The sequence below is a fragment of the Oncorhynchus gorbuscha genome, linkage group LG12 (genome assembly GCF_021184085.1).
Source record: "Oncorhynchus gorbuscha isolate QuinsamMale2020 ecotype Even-year linkage group LG12, OgorEven_v1.0, whole genome shotgun sequence".
In the NCBI taxonomy this organism is placed as follows: Eukaryota; Metazoa; Chordata; class Actinopteri; order Salmoniformes; family Salmonidae; genus Oncorhynchus; species Oncorhynchus gorbuscha.
The window spans coordinates 48,644,255-48,668,783 of NC_060184.1; the positions used below are offsets into that span (position 1 = coordinate 48,644,255).

At 42.4% G+C, this 24,529-nt stretch overlaps 3 protein-coding genes across 5 annotated transcripts in view; 2 read left to right on the forward strand and 1 right to left on the reverse strand.

Moving 5' to 3' along the window:
* Positions 1 to 2,104: 2,104 nt before the first annotated feature.
* LOC123991096 lies at positions 2,105 to 6,715 on the forward strand. The gene is made up of 6 exons (XM_046292301.1): positions 2,105 to 2,287; positions 3,445 to 3,510; positions 4,854 to 4,982; positions 5,401 to 5,511; positions 5,771 to 5,909; positions 6,244 to 6,715. The coding sequence occupies exons 1-6, from the start codon at positions 2,120 to 2,122 to the stop codon at positions 6,306 to 6,308; spliced, it is 678 nt and encodes a 225-aa protein (XP_046148257.1). The 5' UTR covers positions 2,105 to 2,119; the 3' UTR covers positions 6,309 to 6,715.
* Positions 6,716 to 12,450: 5,735 nt separating this feature from the next.
* Positions 12,451 to 19,419, forward strand: LOC123991095. 2 transcript variants are annotated; one of them, XM_046292298.1, is made up of 6 exons: positions 12,451 to 12,633; positions 13,783 to 13,848; positions 15,300 to 15,428; positions 15,809 to 15,955; positions 16,212 to 16,353; positions 16,679 to 19,419. In XM_046292298.1, the coding sequence occupies exons 1-6, from the start codon at positions 12,466 to 12,468 to the stop codon at positions 16,741 to 16,743; spliced, it is 717 nt and encodes a 238-aa protein (XP_046148254.1). In that variant the 5' UTR covers positions 12,451 to 12,465; the 3' UTR covers positions 16,744 to 19,419. The 2 variants fall into 2 exon arrangements, with proteins under 2 accessions (XP_046148254.1, XP_046148255.1); XM_046292299.1 differs by having other exon boundaries at positions 15,845 to 15,955.
* Positions 17,860 to 24,529, reverse strand: part of LOC123991091 (acyl-CoA dehydrogenase family member 11-like) — a 99,003-nt gene continuing 92,333 nt past the window's right edge. For both annotated transcript variants that reach the window (XM_046292293.1, XM_046292292.1), the window contains exons 18-20: positions 23,755 to 23,871; positions 21,774 to 21,883; positions 17,860 to 18,624 (exon numbers count right to left, since the gene is read on the reverse strand). In XM_046292293.1, the coding sequence (XP_046148249.1) occupies positions 18,510 to 18,624; positions 21,774 to 21,883; positions 23,755 to 23,871 (342 nt within the window). In that variant the 3' untranslated portion in view covers positions 17,860 to 18,509. The remainder of the gene's footprint in view (positions 18,625 to 21,773; positions 21,884 to 23,754; positions 23,872 to 24,529) is intronic.

Below are 24,529 nucleotides of genomic sequence, written 5' to 3' on the forward strand. Positions count from 1 at the left end.
AATCATTCAAAGCAAACTGAAGCCATTTTAATTTAGAAATACAACAGGTGACATTTCCTTATGACATGGCCCGTTTTTGTTTTGATCCAGATACTACCAGGCGGTGCTGCGGTGCCACACCATGTCATAATTGAACTGTCCTATAACACGCTTCCTCAGATAATGTCTATGGTCACAGCAGACAAACACTGTGAGATGGAAAAATTATTTCTCACAAGGTCGACAGGCAGACAGGCCTCCACTGAGCATCAGCCACATAGGCAGTGATGGGTGGCAGCTCAACGTTTACAATGGAAGACAGACACAGGCCATGGGGAAGAGGGGAAAACATAGGGAAATTGCTTTTCATATAAATTATGATTTTCAGTATCTATTACTCTACAATCTCTCTCTCACATTCCCCACATTCAGTTATGTTTATAATTCCAGTGCTGGGAATGTGAATACAGTGTTCTGAATTATATTATCAGTTTGTAAAAGTGAATAAATAACCCAAAATGTGTCTTGATTTTTAAAATGTCTTCCTTTCCAAAACAAGAGCAAGTTGTTTTCCAAAGGACTGTCAGACTGATGGATGGTAAGTACATGTTAGCCCTGATAAAAATGTATCACATGTTGGAGTGTTCATAGTTCCCTTGGGTTGCATTCCAGTCTAAGCAAGGCTTCCAAAATGACCGTGGTTTTGAACTCTCCCATGTCTCCCTTTTGCTGGACTGTCAGTCGCTCTCCAAGCCTACAATATTTGTGTTTCGTAAAAAACAGAAACACTATCATCATCCTACCTATACCTTATTTGTTTTCTATCCCCCATGCATACCTGTCAGGTACCACCTTTTAGGCATATATATATATATATATATTATATTATAATGATATGACATATTATCCAATTTCATTTTTTTTCACAGCCATTTTATCTATGATGAGGGTCTCATGAGGCGGTAGTTAGAATTAATAAACTCACACTATGTTCAGTATTTCACAGCAGCACGTTTCCAATCACAACTGAGGACAATGTAATATTCCCTTCTAGCCAAGATGAACAGCGATAGAAGTGTGAATACATTCGTCCTTTACTCTCCTCTCTCCCTCCTCACTCAATCTTTCCATCCTTTCATACATCGTCCTTCACACGTGGTGCAGCAAGCACTCTCCTGCCATTTCTGGATCAAGACATTCATCCGTAATGGCATGTTTTGTTTTTATGGCAAAATAAGACTACTAGACAGCCCCCCCTTACATGCATTCACTCTACTTGGATACAGCCATATGCTTGTCAATTTGTTTAAAACAAACAAAAGGTCTGACGAAATCTAATCACAAAAACACACCAGCATAAAACATGTCTTGATAAATTTACAAGCACTAAAGTTTCCTTACAACTGTCCGTTGTGACTTAATGTAGACGAACCCTTACATTGATTGATATACTTCTGGAAATGAAATACTATATGGGTGGACTAAACATGCCCTCGGCACAACCAGAAGCTCCAAGCCAACAGAAAGGGTTTAAAGGGGCAGTCTACCATGAAAATATACCATGAAAATATTTCAAGACATTTATTTCATTCGGGCGAGGTTGAGCAGTGTGAACCCAGTTAAAAGATTGACGCCTCTTCCGCGAACCAAGGAACAAACTCAAACCTACTGCTCTCTGCCAGGATATTCTGAAAAGAGAGCCACTAATATTTCAAGTGTTGTCAACAGCCTCTCTCTCTCTCTCTCTCTCTCTCTCTCTCTCTCTCTCTCTCTCTCTCTCTCTCTCTCTCTCTCTCTCTCTCTCTCTCTCTCTCTCTCTCTCTCTCTCTCTCTCTCTCTCTCTCTCTCTCTCTCTCTCTCTCTCTCTCTCTCTCTCTCTCTCTCTCTCTCTCTCTCTCTCTCTCTCTCTCTCTCTCTCTCTCTCTCTCTCTCTCTCTCTCTCTCTCTCTCTCTCTCTCTCTCTCTCTCTCTCTCTCTTCAGATGACTGATGTGTTTTTGGAGAACCCGCAGAACCGCTGGCTGGCGTAGAGAGCGTTGCGATGTTGTGCAACGCTGTTTGTCTGTGTGAAGCTGGCAAGGCCCCGGTTTCTCTGCATCTGGTTGTCATTACGTAAGGAGGGGAGGGTATAAAGCAGGGTGATGACGGGGCTGGGCCCCAGTGCCTGGACCATCATGGAGGTTGCTCTTTGGGTGTGCCTAAGTTTTCTCTGCCTGCAGGGCAGCTTGCCCCAGCTCACACATGGTGCAGACTGTACTGGGTCATCACAGGAAAATAACTGTGTCAGCGGGCAGACCACCGGAGGAAAGGTAAGGGATCGGGAATCCAGGCTGTTCTGTTTTGGGGGTGAGCTCCTTTGATCAGGTAGATGGAGTTGAAAAGTGTTGGTGCCGGAAGGAGAGATCCGGGATGAGTTTTTTTTTATTGTACGGATTTTACTATATTTCATTATTTTCATGATGAAACACGATGAAATGGCTTTTTACGAGCTATTCGAGACACTTCCCCAGACACTTCAGTAACAACATTAGCTCAGAAGCCAAAGGAAGCCAGTAACTGCTATGGAAGGTTTCTGTTTCCATGGAGTGTGTGCATGTATAGTGGTCGAGGATGTGATATTTTGAGTGGAACACTTGCATAGAGTTAAACAGAGTTACACATTCCAGTAACCTGAAAACAAAGTCTCATAGTAACCTAGTCTCCAGTCGTACTATTACCAAATGCACCCAAGAATAACCTCGATGGAACAAACTCTCGGCAGACCTTTCGTGTGGCCACAGAGCTGTTTGAGCTGCCATTTTTGCGGTTGCCATTCTTTGTGGACATTCGCCATGCTCTGTCCAACGGAATCATCCTCATCTGGCCAATAGATCCAGCAGACGCAGTATTTCAATTGTTGTGGATTGTCACCCACAACATGAAAGACTTTTGAGTCGAGATTTATTTTCCGTGCGGAAGGTTTTGATGTGTTTTGAGTGTAATTACACTATTCCAGTGTGTGCAATGATAAACTTCAGATGTGGTTGGGCTCTCTTTTGCCTTGGGCAGCATTACTGAAGAAATCTCGTTTGAATTCAACGCTGAATATATTTGCCTGTGCGTTTTTCCACCAAGGTCACGGTGAATGTGGATAACGGAACAGAATATTTTACAGGGGTAATTGACGGTGCTCGCCAACAACTAGCACAGGATAAAACAAACTACCCGGAAAGTTTTCGTAATAACGAAATGAGACAAAAAAAGAACAGGGCGAGTCCGTGTTTTGAGGGACATGTGATCCTGAAGAGCACTCCCCCCTGCACTGGATTGTGGGGTGTACACGGCTCATGTACTGACCTTTAAGTTACTGTTATACCTATGTAATAACAACGTACAAACATGTTGTAATTGCATATGAGTGGGGTTGGGGTGTTATTACATACACATAAATACTTTTTTTTCATGTGCTAAAACGTTCTTCTCACAGAATGAAGGGCTTGTGCGCCTGAAGCCATCTGCTGCAAGAAAGACCCATAACCAGAAACAGCCACAGGTATATGAGCATCTCCCCCCACAAAGACATCCTACCACAGCCTGTTCTCTACCACAGAGGGATCCCACTTTGTACTGGATTACTTCCCACTCTGGGTTGGTCGTATGCATGACATATGGCTCTGTAATGATAACCTCCCAGGAGGCATTTGATTCCAATGAGACACTAAGATCAATGCAACTAAAATGCTTGTTGTCCTAAGATATTGACTATTAATATTAAATATCAATTCAACAAATTCATGACACACACACACACACACACACACACACACACACACACACACACACACACACACACACACACACACACACACACACACACACACACACACACACACACACACACACACACACACACACACACACACACACACACACACACACACACACACACACACACACACACACGATGCATGTGGATTCAATAGATAAGACATCTGTCTGATGCTCTGACTCTAGGCAGATGTCTTTGGCTGCACTTAATACAAGTACATTTGCGGAAGGCGTTTAATTTTTCCCAAACTACATGAATGATTTTAATGGAATAGCCTTCTTGTGCCCAACAGCGAGGACAACTTGGGGCACTCTCTGCACTTGGTGTAAGCATTTATATAAAGACTACCAACAACTGTAATACACTACAACCAATTGGTCTACTGTACCTGTCCATAGTTATACAACACTACTGTATTGCAGAAGTCACACCCTTACGGAAAAACCACGATTTCACCTGTGAAATTTCCACGTTTTGCACATGGAAGTTTCACGTGGGAATATTTTTCACATGATATTTCAGATGATGCCCTGAAAACAAAAAAAGTGTAATTAGGATACACACAAAACAGTGCTTTTAACGTAGGGTTTGCAATTGATGTATTTAACACACGTTGACATACATGAACCACAACCTCTAGTTTCGTGGCATTCCGATCTTCCTGCTACGCCGCCATATGTGTGTCAATGACTGATTTCACCGGTATTCCTGCACTTTGGACTTACTTAAGTAAAACCTCAGCTTTGTTTCAAATACACTCAAGAAAAACTATTATAGTTGTCATAGTAATTCAGGAGTAACATTAAAACAGGATAATATCATGCACAAACAGCAGACAACTATTCAGAACTTTTAAATAGCTGAAATAAGTCCAATTAAATCAATGGCAGAATGGTTTGATTAACTGATAACTGGACATGCCTCTAGCACTGAGATGCAGTGCCTTAGACTGCTGCGCCAGTCGGATAAAAGAACATGTATAATTTACAGTGACGCATGCATCAGCCCTCTAAAATTGCTCCACATTCATTACGAATGTAATGAATGCCTCATTTATGTCTTAAAAGATGTGGCTAGGTGACGACTTGCCATCGGATGTGCTATTGGACAGACAGAAGAGACAGTTGGGGAGGAACTCCCTTCTTCCTGGGTCCTTCTCAGCCAAGGGCTTCCCCAACACACTCATCAAAGTTCAGGTAAGACTGGAGAAAGGGAAGGAGGGAGGAGAGATAGATGAAGACAGGAGGGAGAGGTCTCAAAAGATCCAATGGGGCTGATGTGTTGTCATTTTTTGCGATCCCTTAGAAACAGTGGAGTAAGCAAGAATGCGAAGGTGCACTGGAGGTTTTTTTTTAAATCCTGAGTTGCTTTCGTGAAGCACTTGGTGTGCTAACACACCAGGGATGGCTGGTGTCATTGTAGATAGGAGGGGCTCATGCCTGGGATGGAATAAATGGAACCGCATCAAACACGGTTTCCATGGTTTCTTGATACCATTACATTTATCCATTCCAGTCATTATTATGAGCTGTCCTCCCTTCACCAGCCTCCTGTGTAACATACAGTATCCCCTTCTAGTTTCTAAATGATCCCACGGGAATGTTGTTCCTCCAGACAGAGCGGGCCAGGAGACACCTAGGCCAGTCGGGGACCAAGAAGAACAAGTATAAATCCAGAGTGGGATCCTTCTCTCTCATCAGGAACAACCCCACTGCCTCCCTACAGGTACACAACATACCAGGACAACACAGGATCAGACCATCATATGATATGGGTCCATATGTTAATATCAGAACTGTTTGTTTCGTGAGATCCTCAAACATACTGATGACATGACACGGTACATGTACGGTGTCCATATTAGGACGGCCACCGTCTAAGCAAGAGTTGCCCAAGTCTCTGAGAGGCTACCTTAGCAATGCTCGGTCGACCTGCATTCAACCTTGTGTCATTGAAGTCTTACGTCATGTCATTGCTCTTCCAGGTAACCAGAGTACGGAGGCAGGTGCAGAATGAGAGGAAGAAGGTTAAGCCAAGAGGACGAGTCGGAGCGTATTCCGTTGCGGGACTCGCCCCACCCCACAAAATCTGCCCCCTCCCATCTGAGTCAATCAATCTTCCAGGTAACCAGAGTACGGAGGCAGGTGCAGAATGAGAGGAAGAAGGCGAAGCCAAAAGGACGGGCCGGAGCGTATTCCATTATGGGACGACTCGCCCCACCCCACACAACCCCCCCCATCTAAGTCAATCAATCAAACTTTTTTTGTCCCCAGAGCTAAATTCTGTTTGCAAGCAGGGTAAACATGTTAAACATGCACAGAGTTCATCCAAAACATTTAAAAACCTATTACACAAAATAGTTCAAAACTGTTCACCAATTTGTTACATTTATTTGTGACTCTAAATCAAAAGTAAATGTTTGACGTGAACAAATAAATAACTTGACTCTTTCCCCAGGGACAGAGACGCAAGAGGAGCGCACGGAAGAAAAAAAAAGAATATGTGCTCCACAAAGCATTTAATTAAACGAGTGATTTGCTGAAGCGCTACTGCTTTAATGAACTGTACTTTATATATTATCTTCGTAAACATATTGGTTTTTACATGTATTTTAAAATGTTACATTATAATATATACGTATAATGGAAACACATTGCTGAGGACAAGTATACAGTATCTTTGAGAGCCCCTTTAATATTGTCTTTTATAATCTGCTGATTTACACATTTTTTTGTTTTTTTACAGAATTGTATTTTTAAAAAGGTGATTCTTTGGTAATTCTGTGCATATATCGGATTCAAATGTAGGAGGATACGTCATGAGAGCTTGCCGCAGCTTCTACATCAGCATTGCTTGCTGTTTGTACAGCGCTTTGTGACATTGGCTGATGTAAAAAGGGCTTTATAAATACATTTGATTGATAAGTCTACAGATGGTTGTTATTTTCAGTTTAGTCTATGACAGAGTTGGGCTTCACCTTGACAAATGGACTAGTACATTTCACTATTCCCAAAAAACAGACTGTTCCTTTAGTCCAATAAATCTTCCCAATTCTCCCTCCCTGTTGCCCAGAGCAACACCTTGAATTCCCACACAACGGGATCTGAGAAACTGCCAGAAGTTATTCAGAAAATAGGTGGGGGGAGGGGTGTCACAGATTCAATTACAGATGTCAGATCCCCAAATGGCACCTTTATCCCTACATAGTGCACTACCTTAGACCAGAGCACTATGGGCCCTGGTCAAAAGTAGTGCGGTATGTAAAGGAAGAGGGGGGCCGTTTGGGCTGCAGAAAGTGAATGCCCAAGGCAAGGAGGATCAGGGGCAAAGTCTAAACTAGCAGGCAAACATTTGTGCTGAGAGGACAACTATTCTGTAACATTTATGGGCATTGGACCAGTTGCTAGTGGGGGGGGGGAATCCTCAAGATGTAAGACTCTGTAAGCCATCTGTTCTAGAAGTCCAACTTAATTTGGTAGAAAGAAATATTTTTTTAATTAATTTCTCCAGCACTAGGAAGGTCATGCCAATGGAGATGCTAATGACAACTAATGGACATGGTTTGAGTGTTTTTGCACACAAGTTAAGTCTTGAATGCCTGGCAAATCTACTGTGTAAACATACTGTCAGAACAAGGGCTTGGTGACTCCAGGGCAAGGATCCAAGGTGAGGTCCAAGCACCACCAGTTGTTGTCTGACCGTGGCTCCCCAGAGTCAGGAGCAGCGGCTTGCTGGTCTTGCAATTATTTTTCTCATTGTCACAACTCCTCTTCAGTGTATTCCGGCTCAAATAAATAGGGCTGTGTTTCTTATATAAAACAATATTCAAAAACTAAATATTCGTCCTGTAACATAACTCTTGTGTAGAAACTAATACCGCCCCCGTTTTGAAAAGCCCGCTTTCGAGGGTGGGAACGCAACTGGACAAGGAAGTAGGGCTCCCGTCAGGCTGTAGTCGTTACCAAGCCAGGGAAAATGTGTCAACCTAAATATCCTGCAATGTCATGGCAGATAGGACATTGTTGAGACAAGTCCAATGGCTCTATTGAACAAGGAACAACTATATCTACCCGCTGCTAGTGTGATCATACAATTGGCAAAATATAAAGGCTGAAATTATTGCTACAAAACATGACTCCATTCATTTTTACATCAGACAGCAGGCTCAATCAACCGATGACATCATTGGTTGAACTCTCCTGGGGCGAAAATGCAAAAATACCACTATAGTGCATAATAACTATGTCTGAAACACCTCTCACCCCAAATAGTGTTTAGCTGTGAAGTTTCCCTTGAATGACTTGCTACCCGGACAGTTTGGTCTGCCAGTCAAAAAAATCTCAATCAAATCCAATTTATTTGTCACGTGCGCCGAATACAACAAGTGTAGATCTTACTGTGAAATGTGTACTTACAACCACTTAACCAACAGTGCAGTTCAAGAAAGAGTTTAGAAAATGTTTACCAAAAAAATAAACAACAATTGTTTTTTAAAGTAACACAATCAAATAACAACGGGGCTGAATTCAGGGGGTACTGTCACACCTTGGTCTTAGTATTTTGTGTTTTCGTTATTTATTTGGTCAGGCCAGGGTGTGACATGGGTTTATTTTGTGGTGTGTTTTTGTATTGGGGTTTTAGTAGGTATTGGGATTGTGGCTGAGTAGGGTTGTCTAGGAAAGTCTATGGTTGCCTGAGGCGTTCTTAATCAGAGGCAGGTGATTTTCGTTGTCTCTGATTGGGAACCATATTTAGGCAGCCATATTTTTTTTGAGTGTTTCGTGGGTGATTGTTCCTGTCTATGTGTTAGTGTTCACCAAATAGGCTTTCACGGTCCATTTGTTGTTTTTGTTCGTGTTTTCATTATTAAAGATGTATCGAACTAACCACGCTGCATTTTGGTCCGACTCTCCTTCGACGGAAGAAAGCCGTTACAGGTACCGTATAAATGACTATTATACACGGTTGTCAGTAGGGTCAACTGTCACACCTGACAAGGAGAAACTCTGGGCCATAGTTATCAGTGGACCACAATTGTGCACTGAATGACTCAGTGGTGAATGACTCTCGCAGTGGTCAGTGAGAGAGGAGCTTGATACCAACTCCCGTCGTCATGGTCTACTACAACAGTGTCTGTTTCCCTTCCATGGAAACCAACACACATTAAGAGTCTCCCCAGGCTTCCAGACTTAGTCAGGGGAAGGCTGTTAGTCAAAGAAAAGCTCCCCTCTAACTACCCTGGCTGTGTTTATTTCACAAATGTGGATGAGTAAGAGTAAATTTGCCAAGTACTCCATAGTTCAAATATTACTCAAGCCACAGCTGTTTGCTAAGACACACTTTGTGTGGCAGGCTCCACACATTTCAATAATGGGCTCAGGTCAAGCAACACTTTGTCACTACCCATACAAACAAGCAACTAGCATGAGAGTGGACTCTGCAATCAGGAGCTTATGTGCCAACAGTAACTGCGATGCAAATACATCCAAAACACTTTTCATCAATGATGTACAAGAATTTACTTAAATCCATGGGAAAACAGAATGAATAAGGAGATTCTTGGGCAGGTTCTTGGGCAAAATATTTCTCAAAAGGTTGCCTTGTCATCCATGGGCTGTGGATTTTCCCCTAGATCTCTGCCAAATGGTTTCTTAACGGTCTTCCAACAGCTGCTCATACTTATCCATGGAGCAAGAGGCAGGTACATTTAACAATGAAACGGATTCAACATTATATAAAATATTATTTTTTGGTGGGACAAATAAAACATTTTTTTTTATTGAAGTAGGGTGTCCATATAGGTTTTTATGAATAATGTAACACAATAAGGTGCAGAGTGTTCGATTTTCCTGCTGGGGGAGGGGGGAAGGGGGGGGGCAAGGAGACCCGCAGCTACGCCAAAACCATTGTCAACTGCGTGTCGTTTTCAAATGTTAAATGAATGTTAACTATTTGGTTGTAATATTATCACCTCTTGAAAAGCATATATATATATAGAACTAAACATTTCTGATTATTTCATGCAAAACAATCAGGAAGCAATTGCTCACATTTAGCTCTATCCTCACCAGAGTTATAGGCTGCAGGAAATACCTGGATGCCTTTCATGACCAAACAATTGATCATGCAATTTCAGATATGTGAGGGTTGCCTCACAATATCTCTCAATATTGGCCACCATTAACTGGACAGTTGACTGATATAAGTGAACAATGCCTGACAAATGAGTGGTTTAAGTTAATTTATCTTAAGGATCTGCCCATTTATTTAAATTTTCACCTGAAATAACATACCCAAATCTAACTGCCTGTAGCTCAGGCCCTGAAGCAAGGCTATGCATATTATTGATACCATTTGAAAGGAAACACTTTGAAGTTTGTGGGAATGTAGGATCTGGTAAAGATATTACTAAGAAAAAAAATGTTTTTATTTATTTGTACCATCATCTTTGAAATGAAAGAGAAAGGCCATAATGTATTATTCCAGTCCAGGTGCAATTTAGATGTTGGTCAATAGATGGCAGCAGTGAATGTGCAACTTTTTTAGACTGATCCAATGAACCATTGCATTTCTGTTCAACATTTTGTATCAAGACTGCCCAAATCTGCCTAATTTGTTTATTAATAACTTTTCAAATTTCAAAACTGTTCTTCTCCTCAAACAATAGCATGGCATTCTTTCACTGTAATAGCTAAAATAGCCTCCAACACTCTACTCAGCAAATTGGATGCAGCCTATCACAGTGCCATCCGTTTTCTCACCAAAGCCCCATATACTACCCACCACTGTGACCTGTCTGCTCTTGTTGGCTGGCCCTCGCTTCATATTAGTTGCCAAACCTACTGGCTCCAGGTCATCTATAGGTCTTTGCTAGATAAAGCCCCGCCTTATCTTATCAGCACCCACCCGCACCCAGCTTTTACGACATTTCTATCTATCCCATCCACTCCCGGCAGACTAGGAGTACTAACATTTTCTCTGTGCTATCTTAACTGACACTTGACTATAGATACATGATAATGTCTACTGCCCATTCTAAAGAGGCTTTGTTTGATACATAGTAATCAGTGCTTTAGATGGAATAAAATGGGTGCTCGTACTCATCTTAAATGTAGGTGCCAATACTGATCATATTTTAATCCAATATTCTATTAGAGGTGCCAGTAGTCAAGAATATTTGCCGGTTCTTAGTACCGTGTTCCGGCCCAATTCAAACACTGATAGGATTCTGAATTATATTATTAGTTTGTAAAAGTGAATAAATAACCCAAAATGTGTCTTGATTTTTAAAATGTCTTCCTTTCCAAAACAAAAGCAAGTTGTTTTCCAAAGGACTGTCGGACTGATGGATGGTAAGTACATGTTAGCCCTGATAAAAATGTATCACATGTTGGAGTGTTCATAGTTCCCTTGGGTTGCATTCCAGTCTAAGCAAGGTTTCCAAAATGACCGTGGTTTTGAACTCTCCCATGTCTCCCTTTTGCTGGACTGTCAGTCGCTCTCCAAGCCTACAATATTTATGTTTCGTAAAAAACAGAAACACTATCATCATCCTACCTATACCTTATTTGTTTCTATCCCCCATGCATACCTGTCAGGTACCACCTTTTAGGCATATATACATTATATTATAATATGACATATTATCCAATTTCATTTTTTTCACAGCCATTTTATCTATGATGAGGGTCTCATGAGGCGGTAGTTAGAATTAATAAACTCACCACTATGTTCAGTATTTCACAGCAGCATGTTTCCAATCACAACTGAGGACAATGTAATATTCCCTTCTAGCCAAGAGGAACAGCGATAGAAGTGTGAATACGAATGTATGTCCTTTACTCTCCTCTCTCCCTCCTCACTCAATCTTTCCATCCTTTCATACATCGTCCTTCACACGTGGTGCAGCAAGCACTCTCCTGCCATTTCTGGGTCAAGACATTCATTCGTAATGGCATGTTTTGTTTTTATGGCAAAATAAGACTACTAGACAGCCCCCCCCTTACATTCATTCACTCTACTTGGATACAGCCATATGCTTGTCAATTTGTTTAAAACAAAAAGGTCTGACGAAATCGAATCACAAAAACACACCAGCATAAAACATGTCTTAACTTTAGTGCTTGTAAATTTATCCTTAAACTGTCCGTTGTGACTTACTGTAGACGAACCCTTACATTGATTGATGTACTTCTGGAAATGAAATACTATATGGGTGGACTAAACATGCCCTCGGCACAACCAGAAGCTCCAAGCCAACAGAAAGGGTTTAAAGGGGCAGTCTACCATGAAAATATACCATGAAAATATTTCAAGACATTATTTCATTCGGGCGAGGTTGAGCAGTGTGAACCCAGTTAAAAGATCGACGCCTCTTCAGCGAACCAAGGAACAAACTCAAACCTACTGCTCTCTTCCAGGATATTCTGAAAGGAGAGCCACTAATATTTCAAGTGTTGTCAACAGCCTGTGTCCCACACACACACACTTTCTCTCTCTCTCTCTCTCTCTCCAGATGACTGATGTGTTTTTGGAGAACCCGCAGAACCGCTGGCTGGCGTAGAGAGCGCTGTGTTGCGATGTTGTGCAACGCTGTTTGTCTGTGTGAAGCTGGCAAGGCCCCGGTTTCTCTGCATCTGGTTGTCATTACGTAAGGAGGGGAGGGTATAAAGCAGGGTGATGACGGGGCTGGGCCCCAGTGCCTGGACCATCATGGAGGTTGCTCTTTGGGTGTGCCTAAGTTTTCTCTGCCTGCAGGGCAGCTTGCCCCAGCTCACACATGGTGCAGACTGTACTGGGTCATCACAGGAAAATAACTGTGTCAGCGGGCAGACCACCGGAGGAAAGGTAAGGGATCGGGAATCCAGGCTGTTCTGTTTTGGGGGTGAGCTCCTTTGATCAGGTAGATGGAGTTGAAAAGTGTTGGTGCCGGAAGGAGAGATCCGGGATGAGTTTTTTTTTATTGTACGGATTTTACTATATTTCATTATTTTCATGATGAAACACGATGAAATGGCTTTTTACGAGCTATTCGAGACACTTCCCCAGACACTTCAGTAACAACATTAGCTCAGAAGCCAAAGGAAGCCAGTAACTGCTATGGAAGGTTTCTGTTTCCATGGAGTGTGTGCATGTATAGTGGTCGAGGATGTGATATTTTGAGTGGAACACTTGCATGGAGTTAAACAGAGTTACACATTCCAGTAACCTGAAAACAAAGTCTCATAGTAACCTAGTCTCCAGTCGTACTATTACCAAATGCACCCAAGAATAACCTCGATGGAACAAACTCTCGGCAGACCTTTCGTGTGGCCACAGAGCTGTTTGAGCTGCCATTTCTGCGGTTGACATTCTTTGTGGACATTCGCCATGCTCTGTCCAACGGAATCATCCTCATCTGGCCAATAGATCCAGCAGACGCAGTATTTCAATTGATGTGGATTGTCACCCACAACATGAAAGACTTTTGAGTCAAGATTTATTTTCCGTGCGGAAGGTTTTGATGTGTTTTGAGTGTAATTACACTATTCCAGTGTGTGCAATGATAAACTTCAGATGTGGTTGGGCTCTCTTTTGCCTTGGGCAGCATTACTGAAGAAATCTCTTTTGAATTCAACGCTGAATATATTTGCCTGTGCGTTTTTCCACCAAGGTCACGGTGAATGTGGATAACGGAACAGAATATTTTACAGGGGTAATTGACGGTGCTCGCCAACAACTAGCACAGGATAAAACAAACTACCCGGAAAGTTTTCGTAATAACGAAATGAGACAAAAAAAGAACAGGGCGAGTCCGTGTTTTGAGGGACATGTGATCCTGAAGAGCACTCCCCCTGCACTGGATTGTGGGGTGTACACGGCTCATGTACTGACCTTTAAGTTACTGTTATACCTATGTAATAACGTACAAACATGTTGTAATTGCATATGAGTGGGGTTGGTGTTATTACACACATAAATACTTTTTTTTCATGTGCTAAAACATTCTTCTCACAGAATGAAGGGCTTGTGCGCCTGAAGCCATCTGCTGCAAGAAAGACCCATAACCAGAAACAGCCACAGGTATATGAGCCTCTCCCCCACAAAGACATCCTACCACAGCCTGTTCTCTATCACTGTGGGATCCCACTTTGTACTGGATTACTTCCCACTCTGGGTTGGTCGTATGCATGACATATGGCTCTAATGATAACCTCCCAGGAGGCATTTGATTCCAATGAGACACTAAGATCAATGCAACTAAAATGCTTGTTGTCCTAAGATATTGACTATTAATATTAAATATCAATTCAACAAATTCATGACACACACACACACACACACACACACACGATGCATGTGGATTCAATAGATAAGACATCTGTCTGATGCTCTGACTCTAGGCAGATGTCTTTGGCTGCACATAATACAAGTACATTTGCGGAAGGCGTTTAATTTTTCCCAAACTGCATGAATGATTTTAATGGAATAAATAGCTTTCTTGTGCCCAACAGCGAGGACAACTTGGGGCACTCTCTGCACTTGGTGTAAGCATTTATATAAAGACTACCAACAACTGTAATACACTACAACCAATTGGTCTACTGTAACTGTCCATAGTTATACAACACTACTGTATTGCAGAAGTCACACCCTTACGGAAAAACCATGATTTCACCTGTGAAATTTCCACGTTTTGCACGTGGGAATATTTTTCAAATGATATTTCACAGATGACCTAAAAACAAAAAAGTGTAATTAGGATACACACACACACACACACACACACACACACACACACACAAAACAGTGCTTTTAACGTAGGGTTTGCAATTGACGTATTTAACACACGTTGACATAGATGAACCACAACCTCTAGTTTCGTGGCAGTCCAATCTTCCTGCTACGCCGCCATATCTGTGTCAATGACTGATTTCACTGGTATTCCTGCACTTTGGACTTAAGTAAAACCTCAGCTTTGTTTCAAATACACTCAAGAAAAACTATTATAGTTATCATAGTAATTCAGGAGTAACATTAAAACAGAATAATATCGTGCACAAACAGCAGACAACTATTCAGAGCTTTTAAATAGCTGAAATAAGTCCACTTAAATCAATGGCAGAATGGTTTGATTAACTGATAACTGGACATGCCTCTAGCACTGAGATGCAGTGCCTTAGACTGCTGCGCCAGTCGGATAAAAAAACATGTATAATTTGCAGTGACACATGCAAAAATTGCATTTAGCCGATTTCACAAGTTGAGCAGAAATGTTCACGTAAAAATCAAACTCTCATGTGGAATTGCATTTTGACGTGAAAAACTCATGTCACATTTATTTCACAAGATCATGTTTTCACATGTGTAGTTTCGTGTTACACGTGATAACATGTGTTGCTTTTCCCATTATCACGTGGAATTCGAGTTGTTCTTCCTGTAAGGGCAGTGCATGCATATTATGCTTTTCAGCCCTCTAAAATTGCTCCACATTCATTACGAATGTAATGAATGCCTCATTTATGTCTTAAAAGATGTGGCTAGGTGACGACTTGCCATCGGATGTGCTATTGGACAGACAGAAGAGACAGTTGGGGAGGAACTCCCTTCTTCCTGGGTCCTTCTCAGCCGAGGGCTTCCCCAACACACTCATCAAAGTTCAGGTAAGACTGAAGAAAGGGAAGGAGGGAGGAGAGATAGATGAAGACAGGAGGGAGAGGTCTCAAAAGATCCAATGGGGCTGTTCTGTTGTCATTTTTTGCGATCCCTTAGAAACAGTGGAGTAAGCAAGAATGCGAAGGTGCACTGGAGGTTTAAAAAAAAATCCTGAGTTGCTTTCGTGAAGCACTTGGTGTGCTAACACACCAGGGATGGCTGGTGTCATTGTAAATAGGAGGGGCTCATGCCTGGGATGGAATAAATGGAACCGCATCAAACACTGTTTCCATGGTTTCTTTATACCGTTACATTTATCTATTCGTCATTATTATGAGCTGTCCTCCCTTCACCAGCCTCCTTTTTAACATACAGTATCCCCTTCTAGTTTCTAAATGATCCCACGGGAATGTTGTTCCTCCAGACAGAGCGGGCCAGGAGACACCTAGGCCAGTTGGGGACCAAGAAGAACAAGTATAAATCCAGAGTGGGATCCTTCTCTCTCCTCAGCAACAACCCCACTGCCTCCCTACAGGTACACAACATACCAGGACAACACAGGATCAGACCATCATATGATAAGGGTCCATATTAAAATATCAGAACGGTTTGTTTCGTGAGATCCTCAAACATACTGACATGACACGGTACATGTACGGTGTCCATATTAGGACGGCCACCGTCTAAGCAAGAGTTGCCCAAGTCTCTGAGAGGCTACCTTAGCAATGCTCGGTCGACCTGCATTCAACCTTGTGTCATTGAAGTCTTACGTCATGTCATTGCTCTTCCAGGTAACCAGAGTACGGAGGCAGGTGCAGAATGAGAGGAAGAAGGTGAAGTCAAGAGGACGAGTCGGAGCGTATTCCGTTGCGGGACGAGTCGACTCATCCCACAAAATCCCCCCCCTCCCATCTGAGTCAATCAATCTTCCAGGTAAGAGTACGGAGGCAGGTGCAGAATGAGAGGAAGGCGAAGCCAAAAGGACGAGCCGGAGCGTATTCCATTATGGGACGACTCGCCCCACCCCACAATTCCCACCCCCACCCATCTGAGTCAAACTTTTTTTTTGTCCCCAGAGCTAAATTCTGTTAGCAAGCAGGGTAAACATGTTAAGCATGCACAGAGTTCATCCAGAACATTTAAAAACCAATTACAAAATAGTTCAAAACTGTTCACCAATCTGTTACATTTATTTGTGACTCTCTATCGAAAGTAAATGTTTGACTTGAACAAATAAATAACTTGACTCTTTCCCCAGGGACAGAGACGCAAGATGAGCGCACGGAAGAAAAAACTTTGTTTGCCGAAGAAGTGATTTGCTGAAGCGCTACTGCTTTAATTAACTGTACTTTATATATTATCTTTATATATTATCTTCTTCGTAAACATATTGGTTTTTACATGTATTTTAAAATGTTACATTATAATATATACGTATAATGGAAACACATTGCTGAGGACAAGTATAGACACATTTTTGTTTTTTTACAGAATTGTATTTTTAAAAAGGTGATTCTTTGGTAATTCTGTGCATATATCGGATTCAAATGTAGGAGGATACGTCATGAGAGCTTGCCGCAGCTTCTACATCAGCATTGCTTGCTGTTTGTACAGCGCTTTGACATTGGCTGATGTAAAAAGGGCTTTATAAATACATTTGATAAGTCTACAGAGGGTTGTTATTTTCAGTTTAGTCTATGACAGAGTTGGGCTTCACCTTGACAAATGGACTAGTACATTTCACTATTCCCCAAAAACAGGCTGTCACAGATTCAATTACAGATGTCAGATCCCCAAATGGCACCTTTATCCCTACATAGTGCACTACCTTAGACCAGAGCACTATGGGCCCTGGTCAAAAGTAGTGCGGTATGTAAAGGAAGAGGGGGGCCGTTTGGGCTGCAGAAAGTGAATGCCCAAGGCAAGGAGGATCAGGGGCAAAGTCTAAACTAGCAGGCAAACATTTGTGCTGAGAGGACGACTATTCTGTAACATTTATGGGCATTGGACCAGTTGCTAAGCGGGGGAAAACAATCCTGAAGATGTAAGACTGAAAGCCATCTGTTCTAGAAGTCCAACTTAATTTGGTAGAAAGAAAGAATAAACTTTTTTTTAAATTAATTTCTCCAGCACTAGGAAGCTCATGACAACTGATGGAGATGGTTTGAGTGTTTTTGCACACAAGTTAAGTCTTGAATGCCTGGCAAATCTGTGTAAACATACTGTCAACAAGGGCTTGGTGACTCCAGGGCAAGGATCCAAGGTGAGGTCCAAGTCTAAGGTGTCCATATTAGGACAACTTCAGTCTCAGCAGGTGTTTCAGTCAATCCCTGGCATTATAGCCACAATGTAATTGTAAAAACGTAAACATTTGTGTTGTGAAACATGCCTCTGAAGGAGTCCTTGCGATAATCATAGTGAATTCATAAAATGATGCGATTTACCACATATCCAAATCTTTATTTACTTATCTTATGAGCATATTAAGGCAGTGTATGTCATTTTAGTTATAAATTACTCAATTCTATTGAATCAATAAACACAATACCCCATTTTGTTAGCGCCATCTGTAGTCCAGCAGACAACACATTCTCTACCAGATCTTCATACCATAATATAGTAGACTGCTATTCCCCCACAATCACATTAAGGCAAAACAAGAGTTGATCATGATCATGTTTCAGAGGGGCGGCAGCGTAGCCTAGTGGTTAGAGCGTTGGAAGGTTGTGAGTTCAAACCCCCGAGCTGACAAGGTACAAATCTGTCGTTCTGCCCCTGAACAGGCAGTTAACCCACTGTTCCCAGGCCGTCATTGAAAATAAGAATATGTTCTTAACTGACTTGCCTGGTTAAATAAAGGTAAAATTTAAAAAAATAAACAAATCTCAGAATCTCTGTATGTGGAGATCTACGATTGGCATCCAGTGATTAGTAGGTGAGATTGGCCTGTCAATCAATCGCCGTAGCTCCAGTGACAGATGAAGCTCCGTAACGGCACTCTTAATTTGTGTTAAAACCTCTATTAACCCTTCCGCTACCCTGAGGGCTGCCTGTGTGTTAACCCATCCTGTTAACCCCTTTGCAAGACCTCACAGCTTGGCCTGGGCTTTTCTCATCTGGTCCCTGAGCTCCAGATGGGCGATGGACGACATGTGCACCTCGTCTGGCCCGTCTGCTATGCGCAGAGTCCTGGCGTATGCATACCTGTGGAGGGACAAAATGGGTTGTATTTATTAGGCACCAAACGGAAGAAAAGGGACTGAAGCAAGGAGGTACTCCCGGAACACGTCCGGTTAAGAAGCGCTTGTTTTCGTTTCAAAACGTTTTGGTACATTTTACTGGAGTGTGCACTGATGAATGAACCCTTGTCATACTTCATCTAAACAACAACAATTATTATTTAGAACATACTGTAGCTGATTGTGGTGATCCAGCAGCATCCGAACATGCAATAGAAACGTGTATTGCTTAAGACCTCACAGAGACAGTTAAATACCCTGTAGCCTTGAGGTGAGAGAGAAAGAACTTGACCACATTGTGTGGCCATTGATACACCTTGTAAAAAAAGATCCCACACAATGTTAGCAGGGGGACAATGTCAACTTCTGTGCAATGTGTACAGTACATCGGCTCCAGACTGGAAGATTAGGCTAATACTGTGTTAGGATGGAAAGGAGTAATTAGCCTATTATCAGATGAAAGTGTACCGTAGAGAGCTTTTTTATGTCTCTATTTCGGTTTGGTCAGGGTGTGATTTGGGATGGGCATTCTATGTTTTTGTATTTCTTTGTTTTTGGCCGGGTGTGGTTCTCAATCAGGGACAGTTGTCTATCGTTGTCTCTGATTGGGAACTATACTTAGGTAGCTTTTCCCCCCCCATGGGTTTCGTGGGTAGTTATTTTCTGTTTAGTGTTTGCACCGTACGGGACCGTTTCGGTTTAATGTATTCTCTGGTTATTTTATATTAGTGTTCAGTTCAATAAACAAACATTAACACTTGCTGCGCTTTGGTTCCCACTACTCTTCCTCATCCGATGACGTAAACCGTTACACTATTAGTACTGTAGTTTGCATTTGAGACACACAAATGGTAATTGATCATTGGTATTCAAAGCCGTTTTCCCCTCTTCTTCCCCATTGCCTGTGTATCTTCCATTGTAAGCGTTGAGCTGCCACCCATCACTGCCTGCATGGCTGATGCTCAGTGGCAGCCTGTCTGCCGACCTCATGAGAAAGCATTTTTCCATCTCAATGTTTGTCTGCTGTGACTAGAGCTGTTGCGGTGACCATATTACCACCACACCGGCAGTCATGTACCGGTAATATGTCACTCTGACATCAATGCAAATGCAATCAAACATCTAATCAAACTACTTTTCATCGAAACAGTATCATTGCTTTTAAAACTCACCTGTGATGATTCATTTGAAGAAAGAATTTCAACACCAGGTTGAAACTGAGTGGAAAACTTGGTCATTGTGGGTGTTTCGAAGCCTTACAAAAAATGGACAGCGCTTTCTAAATGCTCTGCCATTTCCTGGTTGTTAAAATTCGAATAGTTTGCCTAATTTCTGGACAAAACAAGCAAGTATGGTGTAGAGAATCATTGCACCATCTGAACTGCTGTGAAATATATTTTATAAAAAAATATCGTTATTTTCAGCTGGTGTATAAAACCGAAAGTAAAAGACGCAAAATAGAAATAGCACACATAGAACAGATCTACTGCTTCTTAGACTTGATTTCAATGAAAATGACAGATCTATTACTCTAAATTATATGTGAATTTGTTCGGGTAGCCCAAAAAGTGACATATTGCTGCTTTAATTCAAAACACCCAAACGCATATTACAGTTTATGCAAAAAATAATTATTGTGCAGTCATACAATACATAGCCTACAGCATATTACGCACAGCAGAAAAACATGAAACAAAACTGATTTAAGATGTCTTTGGTACAACGTTCTATCCACGAGTCTGGGAGAGAACGTGTAGGCCTAGGCGATGCTGTTGGTTCATTGATTGTGCAGGGCGTCTTACATAGTTACCCTACAATTATACTACATTTCAATATGCAATCCCGTGTGAAAGCAGATTTTTGATGGTTGCCACAAGAAAGTGGAGGATCACAGCTGCTACTACATGTATTTCTCAGCTGTTCATATTAAATACATTCTCCGCTATAAAACCAAAGTAGCCTACCCCACATCAGTGAAAAACTAACCGGAGGGAAAGCGGCAACCATTCGCTATTGGAGTGCATACGGAGGACGTCTTTTTTTTTCCTGCCCCTGTTCCTGCCCATTTGATAATAAACCATTCTTAATCGAAACTAATTTCCCATATTAGTGAAGACAGGATTATATTGAGAATAGCCTGATAGGTGAAAACATGATCACATTTTGAGAGAACTGCGTGTGCAGGCTGAGGGAAGGAACTGAGCGCATGCTTTTTTAAAGCGAATTTCTCAAATCATCAATAGCCTCATGAAGCCCATATATGTTTTGATTTCTAAGACATTCTAAGATTTGTATCATTCACAATTAAAGTTACCACTTTTACGCTCAACATTGCCACTTCATATGCGCACTCGCTCCAGAATTGGAAAATATCATGTCTATTATATTCAGCTAAGTTCAATTATATTCTTCTTAATATAAAATCATTTTATATAAAATAAAGGCATATCTTGTCTACTAAAATGAGCAAGCCTACAGCCTATGGCCTGGTACATAACCAGATAACATACAGTAGACCAACTCAAAAAGTGTTCTTCTGAAATACGTTTTCTTCATATCATAATGTTTCTTTAGACCTGCCTTAAATAAATAATTGTTATATTGTGATGGTGTATATTAAATTGATTTCTTAGACTTTTATTAATGTAGATGTTCCAATGGCACGTAATCAGTGGCTGGTATGTGGCTTGTATGGGTGGAGGCTAAACGTCTTTATGTTAAATTAACGGCCAATGACCGTGAGACCAGCAATCTTTTGCATGACAATAACAGGCTGCCAAAATGTCATGACGCCACAGTCCTAGCTACAACCGTAGACATTTTCTGAGGAAGCCGTTTTCTGAGGAAACCGGGGCGAGAGGACAGGTCAATTGTGACATTGTAATGTGCAGCACTGCAGCACCGCCTGGCAGTGTCTGGATCAAAACAAACAAGGGGCATAAGGAAATGCCACCAGCTGTATCACTAAATGAACATTGATCAAGTTTCCTTTGAATGATTCTAACGAAGCTAAAAAAAAAAATCAATACTGATCTATCAAAAAAAGCAACAAAGCAGTCACATCAGTTAAAAAAAACAACAAAAGAATAAACTAGCTAAATGAAAGCTACTTACATCTGAGCGAGGGGGAAGTCTCCGGATACACCCGCACCCCCATACACCTGGATGGCAGTGTCCACAACCTTACACACCATCCTGCCAGCAACCACCTTGATCATGGCAATCTACAAGAGACCATTATTAAGAAATGAACAGGGGGACCAGTAACACTTGAGGTTCGTGAACTGTAATACTACGTAGGGAATGGGGGCGCCATTCTGGGTGCAGGCTGGGCGAGCCACGCGTCCCGGAAAGAACCTGGCTGGTGGAGTGTTCAGCGTTGCCGAGGGCTTTGATCATCCAACCCCTGGGACATCTTTGTGCCTGGAAGAGATATCTTATATTTCTCAGAAACAGCACCTGGCCTTTAGATGAGAATCCCCTGTATTCATGTGAGCGTTCGGGAGAATCACAGCGTGTTATTCAAGAAACGAGGTACTCCAGGACACCACTCCTTGTCATAACTCCTTACATTGATGGTGGTGGGGTGTGTGTGTGTGCTGCTGTGACAGCTACAAGCAGGACATCGGGCGGTGTGGAGCCGAGCGTAAGCCGAGTGCTACTCAAAGCCCTGCAGGATTCGGCATTGTGGGTAAATCTCCACGCCGTGAAACTGATGGAACACAGGCAGGGGTGTGGCGGGATTGACACACACACACACACACACACACACACACACACACACACACACACACACACACACACACACACACACACACACACACACACACCAGTGGAACTCTAGGATAATGGCGAAAGGTTGTTAACATAGTTCTCTATAGCCACTAATTGAATAGGCCTCAGGTTCTCCTGTTCCATTTGCACAGCTGTTCCAAGCTATTTCAACTACTGATGACTCACTGTACATGGTACTGAAACATCATCAACAGAAAAGGTCACTGTATCTCGTAGCATTCCATTCCCTTGGTTACATGAGTAGAATAAGTACTACATTATCTGCTTAGCTCTGACCCAGGCTGTTACGTGCGGGTTGCTGATGCTGAGCCTTGTCAGTGTCAGCAATCCGTGCGTATCGCCCTGGATCAGAGCTACTATTTGTCCAACCCTACAGTATCGTGTCTGTGAGGGGACGTGATATGATAGGAGATGTGAGTGACGGCTCTGTATTCCTGTAGTCACTCCTTAGTCCATCTCTGTTCTGTTCTGACCTCAGACACGGGTCATGCCGTCACAATGAGTTGGCCGCGTCTTCCCCTCTGTCGTCTCCCGCGCCCCCCTTATCAGATTAAACGTGGGGGCGCTGGCTCGGGCCTTTCCCTACCCTCGCTCCTTCACTCACCTCATGAAGTGCATCCCAAATGGAACCCTATTCCCTATATAGTGCACTTCTTTTCATCGGGGGGGGGGCACAAGGCTCTGGTCAAAAGCAATGCACTATATAGGGAATACAGTAGGGGGCCATTTGGGATGCAAATATGTACTAATCTACCCTCGGGTCTCTCATCCCTCCATCTCCACTATCCTCCATTCACCTTATCCTCACCTCTCCTGTCAGTGCACCTCAGTTCAGCTCTCACATCAGGCTGATGTCATGTCAATCATATTATAGAGTCCTAATATGTGAGATACTTCGGGTGACTCTTCACCTCTGTGTGTCCCTTGGTTGGTTTTCGAGTTCGGATAGGGACAGGCCAGCTCGGAATATAACCGTGTGTGTGTGTGTGTGTGTGTGTGTGTGTGTTTGTGTTTGTGTTTGTATGACAGATCTGAAAGCCTCTGTGTATGCACAGTGACTGATAATACAGATGTGACATGAGAGCCATATCAGGCCGACCTTTCTAAGCAGGAAGCAGACGGCTGTAATTCATATTTACAACCCATTGACATTCTGACGTTTTCAGACACACGTTTACATAACCAGGCGGTCTGTTTCAAGCAGGCACAGTCTTTTTAGCCATATTACATTCAGAACGGTCACATAACAGTTAGGGAGACAATTAGGCGGTTTGTTCTGCTAATGAGGTGTGCGTGTTACCTGTTTCCGGGCGCTCCTGCTGCCCAGTGTGTCCAGAGCGTGAGCAGCATGCAGGGTCAGTAGGCGAGTCTGGTCTATTGCCAGGCGACACTCTGCTATCCAGTGGGCCACAACCTCCTGGACACAGACACACACACACAGATACAGACAGAGAGAAACAGAGAGAGAGAGGGAGAGAGAGAGAGAGAGAGAGCAAATAGACCAGATACAGACAGACAGAGAAACACAGAGAGAGCAAATAGACCAGATACAGACAGACAGAGAAACAGAGAGAGAGCAAATAGACCAGATACAGACAGAGAAACACAGAGAGAGAGCAAATAGACCAGATACAGACAGACAGAGAAACACAGAGAGAGAGCAAATAGACCAGATACAGACAGACAGAGAAACAGAGAGAGAGAGAGAGAGAGAGAGAGAGCAAATAGACCAGATACAGACAGACAGAGAAACACAGAGAGAGAAAGAGAGAGCAAATAGACCAGATACAGACAGACAGAGAAACAGAGAGAGAGAGAGAGCAAATACACCAGATACAGACAGACAGAGAAACAGAGTGAGAGAGAGAGCAAATAGACCAGATACAGACAGACAGAGAAACAGAGAGAGAGAGAGAGCAAATACACCAGATACAGACAGACAGAGAAACAGAGAGAGAGAGCAAATAGACCAGACACAGACAGACAGAGAAACAGAGAGAGAGAGAGCCAATAGACCAGATACAGACAGACAGAGAAACAGATAGCATATAGACCAGATACAGACAGACAGAGAA